General features: G+C 30.8%; 1 protein-coding gene across 6 annotated transcripts in view; it reads left to right on the forward strand.

Annotated features, from left to right (window-relative positions):
* LOC134711429 (WD repeat-containing protein 64-like) overlaps positions 1-13,263 on the forward strand; it is a 50,372-nt gene that overhangs the window by 20,788 nt on the left and 16,321 nt on the right. For all 6 annotated transcript variants that reach the window (XM_063571999.1, XM_063572002.1, XM_063572004.1 and 3 more), the window contains exons 10-23: positions 167-300; positions 813-940; positions 1,575-1,659; positions 2,054-2,202; positions 3,819-3,942; positions 4,352-4,515; positions 5,130-5,324; positions 5,831-5,955; positions 6,746-6,883; positions 9,943-10,084; positions 11,137-11,248; positions 12,055-12,233; positions 12,660-12,765; positions 12,999-13,060. In XM_063571999.1, the coding sequence (XP_063428069.1) occupies positions 167-300; positions 813-940; positions 1,575-1,659; positions 2,054-2,202; positions 3,819-3,942; positions 4,352-4,515; positions 5,130-5,324; positions 5,831-5,955; positions 6,746-6,883; positions 9,943-10,084; positions 11,137-11,248; positions 12,055-12,233; positions 12,660-12,765; positions 12,999-13,060 (1,843 nt within the window). The remainder of the gene's footprint in view (positions 1-166; positions 301-812; positions 941-1,574; positions 1,660-2,053; positions 2,203-3,818; positions 3,943-4,351; positions 4,516-5,129; positions 5,325-5,830; positions 5,956-6,745; positions 6,884-9,942; positions 10,085-11,136; positions 11,249-12,054; positions 12,234-12,659; positions 12,766-12,998; positions 13,061-13,263) is intronic.

Consider the following 13,263-nt stretch of genomic DNA (forward strand, 5'->3'; position numbering starts at 1 on the left):
ATCTTTTCCACTTTTAAATAAATGTGTATTATTTTAGATGGTGTCAATAAAGAATAACTATTTATAATACGGTATGTCACTTGCATTACAAGCATGTTTCAGTATATTTATGTGAATCACACATATTTTGGCATGGTTGCACAATATTTTGCACTACTTTTTGCAGTGAGGTGAGAGATGTAGCCATTCCTAAAGGTGTAAATTGTTTTGAATATTGTACCAAAGCCAATATTATTGCCACAGGTGGTGTAGACAAAGTAATTAGAGTATGGCATCCTCATATATTTTCAAGACCAACAGGTAATTAGGGGGCAGATCTAGGGTTCTAGGAAAGGGTGCATACTACACTGAAATATAAGTGAGGTGAATTCTTTACATCTAACATTTGGAATTCTAGGTGTAATAATATTTTTTGCATCCATGCATTCACATAAGATTTCCAGACAAATAGTTAATCATAACAACCTATACATACGATTTTCTCACCAAAAAAAATATTTTGCTGAAAAAGATTTATGGAAATTGCATGTCTGATAGATTTTTTGTGGGAATTCCATAAACATTTAAGCATATAACAGCAAACGTTAAATGTCAAAGATGAATCAGTCACTAGATGGCAGTGACTTAGTTAATCATTAATATGATTAACATGATTAATGGAAAAAGCACTAAAGCAAAAAAGAAAAAAGTTTCTTTGAATTAAGGATTTTTTTTCTTACATTTGCCATTTCCTATTTAGAATAATGAGCTCTCAGTATAGATTTTTAGTATACATGTACCATATATTGCAAATTTGAACATTTTTATTACAGGGAAATTGTTAGGCCATTTATTTACAATAGTAGATATATGCTGTAATGAGAAAGACCAACATTTGATCAGTTTGTCAACAGCCAGAGTATTCAGAGTTTGGGATATACATACATTAACTTGCCTGCAGGTAATAATGCTGTGATTTGTGAAGCACACTATGCTGAAAGATTACAAATGTTGCAGATTACAATGTTTGAAAGTTATCAGTTTTCATCATCACCTAGATATTGTGTCGAATTGTTTGCTGATTCTCTTCTGTCAGTCTATTCATTCTCAATTTTGAACTACAAATATTTATGTGATTTGAATACTGAAGGTCAAAATGAAAACAAAATTCAGGTATTTGGAAATAATGAAAATGTCAAACAAAATTCAGGTATTTGGAAATAATGGAAATGTCAAACACATTCCTATTTAGAAAACTATTTTTCCCATGAATCATTAAAAATCAGAATGTCCACTTTTTAGCTTACCTGATTCAAAGGGTCAAGAAAGCTGCTATCTTCACTTAAAGTCTGACATCCCTGGTCATAGTCATTCTTTATTTATTGTTGTAGGTTAACTACACCAATCTTCTCTAAAACCACAATGACCACAAACTTGGGCATAATCATTTATTGGTTATCTAATTTAAAAAACTATTATTATCCTTTTGCATATATACTCAAATGGCCATAATAGATATAAAAAAAAAGAACATGAGGTTGAAATGTAAGTTTTTATAGGGCTCATGGTTTATGTTCTTTTTTTCTCCAAAATAGGTATTTACAGACAATGAAGAGAGGCCAGGAGAAAAAAGAATATACTCTATGATATTTGATAACAAACATGAAAGACTGTTAACAGGTAAGTTTTTTGACAGTTTTATAGGAGGCACAAAAGTAACACAGTTTGGATCATCCATTTATATCAATGTAAATGAATGAAATTAACAGATAATGAATTCTTGGTTAAAACAATTAGAGAGATTTTTTAAATAATTAGAAATAACATAAAAACATTAAATGAAATATAAATGGATTTTATTGAAAATTGGAAAGGGTAAAACATTTGATTGACATTTTATAAATCCTGAGTTTCTCTGTATTAAAAGTGACCAATAACATCTTTTTGTTGTTAATATTTTTTTTTTTTGTATGCCTTGTCACTTTTAAATTATAAAACCATGATTGTTGCTTTGGTCTCAGAAGGGAAAGAAGATGATAAGCAGTTTTGATAATATAATTGTTTTTACCCTCAGGTTCCAGTGTAATAGATTCATGGCCATTAACTAGAGCTGTCCAGGACACTATGCAAGTTCCCCATACTCATGACAGACCAGTTAGTCAAATACTGTACAATAGAGAACTTGGTCAAATAGTCACAATATGTACAGAATCTGTTATAAAGGTATGTATCCCATACTCATGACAGACCAGTTAGTCAAATACTGTACAATAGAGAACTTGGTCAAATAGTCACAAAATGTACAGAATCTGTTATAAAGGTATGTATCCCATACACATGACAGACCAGTTAGTCAAATACTGTACAACAGAGAACTGGGTCAAATAGTCACAATATGTACAGAATCTGTTATAAAGGTATGTATCCCATACTCATGACAGACCAGTTAGTCAAATACTGTACAACAGAGAACTGGGTCAAATAGTCACAATATGTACAGAATCTGTTATAAAGGTATGTATCCCATACACATGACAGACCAGTTAGTCAAACACTGTACAACTGAGAACTTGGTCAAATACTGTAAACCAACTTATTTTCGCAGATACTTTATTTCGCGTTTAGCCCTTTCTAACCCATTTCGTGGCGAATTAATTTCGTGATTTTCAAATTTTCTTGATGAATATAAATAAGGAAAAATCTAATTTTGACATATTCGCGACGATTTATATTCGCGTTATTTTTCTACTCGCTAAAGTCGCGAAAATAAATCGCTCGCGAAAATTAGTTGGTTTACAGTAGTCACAAAATGTACAGAATCTGTTATAAAGGTATGTATCCCATACTCATGACAGACCAGTTAGTCAAATACTGTACAACAGAGAACTTGGTCAAATAGTCACAATATGTACAGAATCTGTTATAAAGGTATGTACCAGTCGCCCATTACACTTTTCAAACTGAGCAAAAGTAATACTTATAGAATAACTAACCAAAGAATTCAAGTAGAGAAAAATATTCCAAGAGTGACTATTTTTCAATTTTGAATTAGTTATTCTTTTTTATTCCAGTGACAATGTGATTTTTACCTATAAATAAACAACATTAAAGACAACAACACCCATCAATTACCGCATGCTGATTAATTTATTGTGGACGACATGTTTCGCCAACAAGCGTGGCGTCTTCAGAACAATATTATACATGAAATCAAACAGTGAAGTACAAATTTTGCGGTTGTGTGGTTCGCTAACAATAGAGGTTGTTATGACGACTTTATAGATATAAATAGAAAGTGAAAGTGAAAGTAAAATAAGAATCTAGTATAGTTAAAAGAGAAAGTTAGTAAATAAAGTTATTAACAATGTGGATATCCGCTGGTTGAAGTTTACCTATAAATGTTAGGAATATTTATCTTTTTCTAGACATTCACAGTTGCTTTGATGGGATGTCATCTGCCATGTCTTGACAGCTCCTATTATTGTATGACGTCAGAAGAGTGAAATAACCAAGTTTATTTCACATATGAAATAATTGGTTTTTTATTTCATTGGGAAATCATAGTAATTCAATGCAACCAATGTAATACTATACAGTCAATTACTAAAAAAGTCCCTTGAAAGCTAAATGCACTACAATTTTAAAAAGAAATCTTAAAGTATTTTTACCTACAACTGATACACACAGCAATCAAGTTTTTATTATATGGACAGAATTTGTTGTAAAAATATGTAAGACTACAAACAAATAACAGGAGTAGCACAGACAAAGAACTCTGCTAACAAAAAACAGTGGATTTATTCTTTTCTACACATTTAACTGTACATGTATTATTGTAGGTATGGGAATACGAGTCAGGTAAACGTGTGTATACAATAACAGATGCACATGGTCCTAATGTGGAAGTGACAGCATGCTGTTTAGATTCATCAGGGTACAGACTGGCTACAGGAGGGTTTGATGGTTAGTATTCTCTGTGATTAAGATAATGAGATTCCAAAATAAAGTTATAATACTACATTATAAAATCTCATAAGGGAAATAAATTAAAATATGGACATCATATTTTCAAGGCAATAAATACAAATATGAATGTTCATGGAGAAACAATTATACCTAAAAAGTTTTTAAAATTAAAAAAACAAAACAGTCAGCTGAATTCCCAAGAAAAACATTAAGAAATAACTGTGTTCTCAGGCCACCTTATAGAAACCTAACATAAGTAGGAATAAAGAAAATATAAAGATTTGGTTTTTTTTGCATCTACATGTATTAGAATCCTTTGGTACAACTGCATAAAAGATCAATGTTTTATGTCTACATATAAAACTTCCTCTGTAAAATTAAACTTAATATTCTTTTTTATTTTTAGGCTCCATCAAAGTGTGGGATTTTGGTTCTGGACAGGAACTGAAACATAAATCTGGTAGACAGTCTGATGAAGATCTCAGTATTGTAGGCATGAAATACTGGAGTCTAGACAGGGATAGAGTCATACTTACTGCAGGATGGAATAATAAAATTAGAGTCATTTTGGTTAGTTAAAAATTATTCATCAAAATCAAATTATCCAAAATCATCAATGAATTTTGTAGACACTAATTAGTACGGCTTTCAACAATGAGCAAAACTTAAACTGCATATTCAGCTATATAAGGCACCAAAATGACAAATGTAAAACAATTCAATCAAGAAAACTACAGCCTGTTTTACACATATGTACAAAACAATGAAAGAAAAAACAAATATGCTGCACAGCAACAAACCACAACCACTGAATTGCAGGCTCCTAACTTAAAACAGGGATACAGAATGTGGCAGGGTTAAACTAGGTTGATGGTTATATAAAGTAAAATTTTATGGCTATGAACAGTGCAAGACAACTAGTACTGATCATGAATAAAAAAAAAAGGAGAAATACTTAAATGAGACAGCAACACAGCTACAAATAATTAAAAAATTCTAATGATCAAAATACTGATTTTTGGTACTGCATGATTATTTCATACTGGTTCAACCCTAAGTTAGTGTTAACCTGTTATTTTTCTGCAATTTTCAAACTGAGATTATAAATTTGCTCTACGAAAATGGGAAAATTACATATAATTATGAGCATTTCAATTCTTATTCTTCTGAAATATCTTTTGTAGGATAATAATGAGAGTTATGATTTACCAATTGTACGAGAGTTTAGTGATGTATATTTCTTTACCAAAGATATTGATGTTAGTGCTTCATTGAGTGATCCCTTCACAGCAGATCCACTGCCTGATATAGGACAGAATTCTAATGTATCTAAATCTTCCAAGAAGAATTCTATTATGTCTAATAATGTATTTAAAAAGGTAAGTAATGATGTCATTGTTGGATAAAATACTAGAATTTTATTCATGTGACTAAAAAAAATAACCATATAATAATTTGTCCAACTCAGATCTTGTCTAATATCAACACACTATAAATGGGAAATAATTACAAAAATATTACTCTATCAGGCTAAAGCCTATGAATGTTGAATCGTAGGGAATGAATTTTCTAGCTGAAAGCTTAAGGAATGCATTTTCTAATTGAAAGCTTAAGAAATGCATTATTATAATGATTACCGCTTCGAAAAGGTATAATGAAAATTAAATTATAAAATTATTTTTCTAGATATATTATAAATATTTTGGTCAATGAAGAACCTTTATTTAATGTTGCTTACATGAATGATAAATTAACAGGCAGTTTCCGTAGAACTTTTGTTGTCTGGAAATGTTCCTTTACCAAAGATTTTACTAATGAAATGTTTCTGTTTTTTGTTGGTTTTTTTTTCTCATTTTAATTCACAATCTGATTCTATTCTTTTTAGGATTATTTATTAACGCTAAATGAGATGTCAACAATAGAGACGTTTTCACAAAATACTCTGTATACTGGTTGTAGCAATGGTAAACTTATCACATGGGACATAGAGAAAGCAAGTGTTAATAAAGTGTAAGTAAGATATTTTAAATTAAACCAGAGGAGAAATAGTTTATTTTGCATGTAAAGGATTAAAACAACTAATTCATTGCACCATAGCTCTCTATGTTAATTTCTGCAATTTCAAGCTTTCAATGTTATTTTGTCTTAAATTCACAAAAAAACGACAATCATTTCATGTTCAAAACTATACCTTATCTGATACAACATACCATTATTTGCCTATCAGAGCTTTCTTGTTCCTTGAAGTTTGATAATACAGGTTCTTCTGATCTATTAGCAACAGGGCAAATATGCACTTCTATATAAATTCAAGGATTTTTGTACCTTTCAAAACAGATATTTACTTCTTGACAGAGTTACAGCTATGCTTTAGAACCATTTTGTTTAGAATATGTACTACTTTAAATTCAGAAATTATTGCGTGCAATTATAATTTCGATTTTGTCATTTTAGACTTAAATGCTATTTTAATTTTTATGATTTTGAGAAAAATCCTGTTTAATTCATAATTAACATTTCAAAATGCAGGTTTAAATTATTGCGTTTACAACTCTCTAGCATTTTTCACAATAATAAAAACCTTGCAATAATTTCTGAATTTATAGTACTTTCCTATGTTCTATTTTACCAGTTCAAGTAAGACATTAAAAATACCTAAACATTATAATAGTGTTGGGACATTTTTCTGTGTTTGCCAAATTACAATGTAAATTTTGAAGCATTGTTCATTAAAAGACAGAAGAATATTATTGCAAAATTTGGTATGTTATTCTCTGTGAATTCATTGTTTTGATTTCAGACATGAAATACAAGACCCAGAAGAAACCTCTTCTCCACCAACCAGTCGACACAGATCAAGACAGGGAGGGGAAAAGAAAATTAATCAAATCAAATTCCTAATACATCAAGAAAAGAAACTTAGTCCAGAATATTTAAAGTGAGTATTGAAGACATGAAGCTTTGTATCTTGTAAAAAATACATTTTATTTTTATGATAAAGTATTTCAGGAAAAATTCTCTTCTTAATTATTAGGGCTATTCTATTAAAATGTATGTGGGAGGGTAGAAAGGGACTTTCTAAATTATCCCTAGAAAATTTTACATAATGATAATAGATACATACCAAAAAAAGACCCATGACCCACATTCAATAATTGAACTTCCTTTACTACCCTCCTAAACACATTTTAATGGAATAACCCTTATAGAATTAAAGAAAAAAATTGAAAAAAAACATAATTCGTAATTCTTTAATTATATTTTGAAACTGTACAGCTCTAGAACTGTACATCCTTATCAGGCCATGTTCCTCATACGCTGTCATCTGATTTATTAGATGGGCTTGAAATTAAGAACTCACAATTAAATCTGTTGTATTGGAACTATTTGTGCTCCACTGTGTTGTAATCATCTGATCTCCTCTGTATTGTAATTATCTGTTCTTCACTGGTTTGTATTTATTTGTTTTTACAATATTGTAATTAGTTGTTCTCCACCATATTATTAGTTCTCCTCAGTAATTATTTGTTCTTCACTGTTTTGTTTTTATTTGTTTTTACAATATTGTAATTAGTTGTTCTACACCATATTATTAGTTCTCCTCAGTAATTATTGTTCTCTTCTTTATTGTAATTATTTGTTCTCCTCTGCATTGTAATTATATATTCTGCACAATATTATAATTATTTTTGTTCTCTACAATGTTGTAATGATTTGTTCCCCACTGTATTGTAATTATTTGTTCCCACAAACTATATTGTAATTATTTGTTCCCCACTGTATTGTAATAACTTGTTCTCTGTACTGTAATCATTTGTTCTAGGTACAAGAAGAAGTAAGTGAACTATAAATTGATTGAGCCTTAACACTTTACTTTAACTGCATGTTCATGATTTTGTTTAACAGTAGAGATCATGATTTTGTTAACTGTGTTTTTGCAATAACAGTCAATTCTATTTGTTAAAGGAAGAGATGTTGAGACAACAGCAAGCTTAAACATAATATAATCAACAAAAGAAACCTAAAAGAAATATCATCATAAATTGTTATAGCTATATAAACCATAGCTCCTTGGTCCTTCTGATATTTTTTGACAATTTCAGACTATTGATCAGTATATATAAATAACTATATTTTAAATTCTAATGCAACTATTTTGTAACAATTGTTCTGATTGGATAACAGCAATCGTAAAATTCTCTATCTCCTTGTCTGTAACTAAGGAAGCCGACATTTTGCATTTCGGAATGTATTGACATGTTATTTCTACAATAATAAACGAAAAACTCACTTGTTGCGCCTAAAAATCTTCTTTTTACCAAATTTTATTATATTCTGAAGCGGCACAGAAGCCAAAAAACGCCCGATGTTTATGTTTGACGCCGGAAGCGTACCTATGTCGTCACCTAGTGTAGCGACCAAAGAACATAACATCTTTTCGCGGAATTTTCTTCAATGAACATTTTAGACTTAATTAATGATTGAAATTTAATTTATAAACTTGTTTTGCATTAGAATAGAGATAACTGTATTGTATTTGAAGCTTTGCGGACGCCCATCGGTAGTTTTACTGTCGCAAATACCCGTTTACCTGTCTCCGCTCCGCGTCGCCAGGTAAACTAAATTTGCGACAGTAAAACTACCGATGGACGTCCTTAAAGCTTCAAATACAATACAGTTATCTCTTAATTAACCTACAACTCCCTATGAGAAATATAGTTGACACATATTTTTTTTAAATTGAAGGATTTTGGGCACAAATAAAATAAATATTGTTAAAAAGGAAAATTACTTTATATTTACCAACGTTCTGAAATGTCAATTTTAACAGCTGTCCGAAATTTTGTGAATTAATTCTCTAGACATATTTAAAGTAGAGATGAGCTCTTTTGAAACTAGGTTAACAAAGAGATGATCTCTGTTGTTCAGTTATACATTTGATTTTAATATCAGTGCAGTGTGAATGTAATGTATTTCTGTAATTATTTCAGAAAATAATATATTGATGGTATTGGCATTTTAACAGTTGATATATTCATGACCTCATTTGCATGCTGAGAAATTTCCTGTCAACATTATTTTCAAAACAACCTCATTTACCAGCTTGACCTGATAAAACTTTAAATTAAACTTTGTTTTACTTTACAATACATTAATGTTTTCTCTGAAACAGTAACTGGAGCCATTTTAAAAGCAAGTATTTCCCTGTTTGTTGCTTACCAAATATCCTGTGATCCCACCAAGCAGCCAAATTAAATGTCTATTACATACGTTAAACATACCATGAAATACTTTAGTTAGTGACACAAGCATAATTTTTATACCCCCGCTTTCAAAAAAGGGGGTATACTGTTTTACCTCTGTCTGTCAGTCTGTCCGACAGTCCGTCCGTCAGTCAGTCCGTCAGTCAGTCCGTCCCATCAAACTTTCGTCACATTTTTCTCAGGAACTACACATCCACCCTTTCTATAATTTGGTATCAACATTTATATATGTCAGCCATACCGTGTGATGGGTTTTCAGATCCATCAACTTCCTGTTTACCGAACACTTGTATGATTTTACACATGATAGCCAAATTGAAAATTTTCGTCACATTTTTCTCAGGAATTACAATACAAGGATTTCTGAAATTTGGTTTCAGGATTAATATAAGTCAGCTATACCGTGTGATGCGTTTTCAAATTCATCACTCTACAACTTCCTGTTTACCGAACATTTTCATATTTTTACACTATTTATATTATCCACTTGCGGCGGGGGTATCATCAGTGAGCAGTAGCTCAAAGTTTCACTTGTTGTTTTTAATTCTTTATGCTTGATAAATTTTTATTATATTAATACAAATGTATTTATCTAAGAGATAAGTTCACCTTCACAAAAAATATTCTTTGCTTAGTTGAAGTTGAGTATCAGCAGATTTTGAGTAATTTTTTAAATTACCTCTTGTTTTAAATTAGAAGAACAAATCATATTTGTTGTTGTTTTTTGTTTTAGAAAAACGAAAGTTGAAGATGAGACAGAGCGAGAAGGAGCAGGTTCTCAGATGTCACACAAATCTAAAACTTCCAGAATAGGTTCCAGATTAGGTTCTAGAGTAGGGTCACGACTATCACATCATTCCAATGCACCACCTAAGGTTAGTATTTATTGATATTATAACAAAGAATTAGTGTTTAAATCAGAATTAGGAAACACCATTTCTGGAATAATGTCTTTCAACAGAACAGATTGTCATTTTGGCACGCTTTTATGACATCATTTACCAGATAAAAGGTGCGCCTGTATCCCTGCTCTATTAAAAGTTTCTATCACTTTCATAATGGTCATTCTTTAGGGTAGTAGAGAAATACCTCATCTTTCATAAGTACGTGATCTTGATTCATGTACGACTGAGAGAAAGGTGACCATCTTATTAGATTTTAATTTCCCAAATATTTTGTGAAGTATAAAAAAAATCTAAATTTCACCAGTTTGCTCAACATGTATAGGAAATTTTGATGCATACATTTTTGTCACGTGGTGATGGAAGTCACATGACAGATTTGTCTAAAAACTGTATCCTGGAACTGACCTATTGAGAATTGTTTTTTATGCCCCACCTAAGATAGTAGATGGGCATTATGTTTTCTGGTCTGTGCCTCCATTCAATTCAGGTTAAAGTTTTTGGTCAAGGTAGTTTTTGAAGAAGTTGAAGTACAATCAACTTGAAACTTAGTACACATTTTCCCCATGATATGCTATTTCTAATTTTAATGCCAAATAATAGTTTTGACCCCAATTTCATGGTCCACTGAACATAGAAAGTGATAGTGCGAAGTTCAGGTTAAAGTTTTTGGTCAAGGTAGTTTTTGATGAAGTTAAAGCTACATCAATTGAAACTTAGTACACATATTCCCTATGATATGATTTTTCTAATTTTATTTCCAAATTAAAGTTTTGACCCCAATTTTCACGGTCCACTGAACATAGAGAATGATAGTGCGAGTGGGCATCCGTGTACTATGGACACATTCTTGTTTCACATTTTTCTAATGTACTACCTTAAGTAAGAATATGGTTATATGGCAAAAAGTGCATATTTGGAGCAATTTTTCCCACACCATAGCTCGTCAATGGTTTCTGTACATCTTCATGTTTGGTATATTTAAGGCATCTGTTTTTATTTTGCTTTTTCAAATTGCTTTTAAGCCACCTGATAAAATGGAACAAAAAGAACAGAAGGATTTTGTGGACCAGTTAACAGCCAGAATAGAAGGTGAAGACCCTGAGAAAGAAGGACAAGTAGAGGAAAAAGACAAAGGTACGTTTTAAATGTAAAAAACAGTAGTTAACAAAGGTTCAAATTCCATAACAGCTAATTTCTTAATGCATGTAAAGCAAAACTTTGGTTGGCTTGCTTGCTTTATTTATATAATTGTTAATACAAGCTTGGTAAATAAGATTGATATAGGCATAGTTTAACCTGTATATGTAATATTTGAATTTAATTGGGTGTATCCTAATGATTGTACAATATAAAAACAAAGAAAGCAAGCTAACTAAAGTCTTGCTCTACATGCTTTAGGAAATTAGCTGTAATCATTAAAAAAAAAGATAAATCTAGGTACTACAAATGAAAACTGAGGGAACTGCACAAACTCAAAAACGAGCTAAACTGGTGAATGGACATGGTAAGCCTTTTCTGATATGCATCAACGCTAATGCAAATTAGCACTCAGTCAAAATGTTACAACCTAGACTTGGACAGTTGTAAAAATGTTTTTATCAATTTTTAATACTGATAATATCAGTTTTACACCAAATGCTGAAACAATTGTTAAAGTTGTGAATAAAGCAGGCATTTTCACAGTATTTTTATTTTAAGACAATATACTAATTTAAACAGTATTTTAGGCCATTAACTTTTTGATTTTTTCCTTGACTGTAATCTTTCAATGACCTATGCAAAACAAATAGAGCAATTATTACAGAGTTCTGAAATCAGTAAAAATTAAGCATTCTGAATCAAATAACGGTCCTTCACAAAAGCAAATCTAAAATCCTACAATATGATGCATTTAAATGTCAATGTAAAAAGATGCAGTATAGAAAAACATTACTTCTTAGATGAAGAAGAAGAAAAGAAAGATTATGAGAAACCGGACATAGAACTAAATTTACATGAGGATGAAGAGGAGGAGGAAGAAGAAGAATGGACAGAAGAGAGAAAATGGGTGGAGGAAACTTATGATCCTATCATTGTCACAGCTCACCAAGATTCTTATATCAGATTCTGGAATATGGAGGTGGGTATTGATAAGAGAAATGTAATGGCATAATGTTGGGTGGGAAAGAACCATTTTCTTGTTTGTAATTTTCAATTTGATAACTATGATACAAATAAACAAACATACTTTGAATGTATAAGTTATAATACCTACCAGTTGTGAAATATTGCAGATTTCTTTTTAGGCAGTCATAAGATTGTTAGGACTATGCGTAGGTTTTTGTCATTGTTGAAGGTTACTGTGACCTATAGTTGTTAATTTCTGTGTCATTTGGCCTCTTGTGGAGAGTTGTCTCATTGGCAATCATACCACATCTTCTTATTTCTATCAGGCATATTGATGTCTTATTTATTCATGAAGTAATAATTTCTTTTCCTTTTCAGTAGAACCATCATCATATCTTCTTAAGTTTCTACTTTATGTTTTACTTTTTGTTTTTTCTAGGGTCAGGTATTACGTGAAGTGTCTGCTGTTACAAGACGACAAGGAACTCCTGTAACTGCCCTGTGTCATGATGAACGCTGTAACATACTCATATCTGGGGATTCAAGTAAGACTTTTAATACTTATCTGAATTTTAAATTTGATGGACCAAAAGATAAAAGATAATTTAAACTGTCCTGATGAAATTACAAGAGAGACATGTTCATGTATAAAAATTAAATTTTAGGAACCTTATTGGCATAATATAATAATATATAGACATTCTAGTTTAATAACAAAGTAATTTTCATTAAACTTTCATTAAAAATTTTATCAATTGATTTAAACTGTATATTTCAGAGGGATATTTAACTTTATGGAGTATAGGGAAGTTCTTGAGAGACCCACAGTCTAATGATCCTGTAAGTATTTGATACTACAGCTGTACATTCATAATTTTGTGACATGTGAGGTTGAGTTCCTGTTTTATAGACATAAATCCCACATTTCTTTTCAATTAATTTTTTTTTATAAAGAAGTGTTCTAAAAATTTCAAAATATTTCCTTGATTGTACATATGCAAGTATAACTTACTGATTTACAACTGTGTTTCAACTCATTATTG

The sequence above is a fragment of the Mytilus trossulus genome, chromosome 3, assembly GCF_036588685.1.
Source record: "Mytilus trossulus isolate FHL-02 chromosome 3, PNRI_Mtr1.1.1.hap1, whole genome shotgun sequence".
Taxonomy (NCBI): Eukaryota; Metazoa; Mollusca; class Bivalvia; order Mytilida; family Mytilidae; genus Mytilus; species Mytilus trossulus.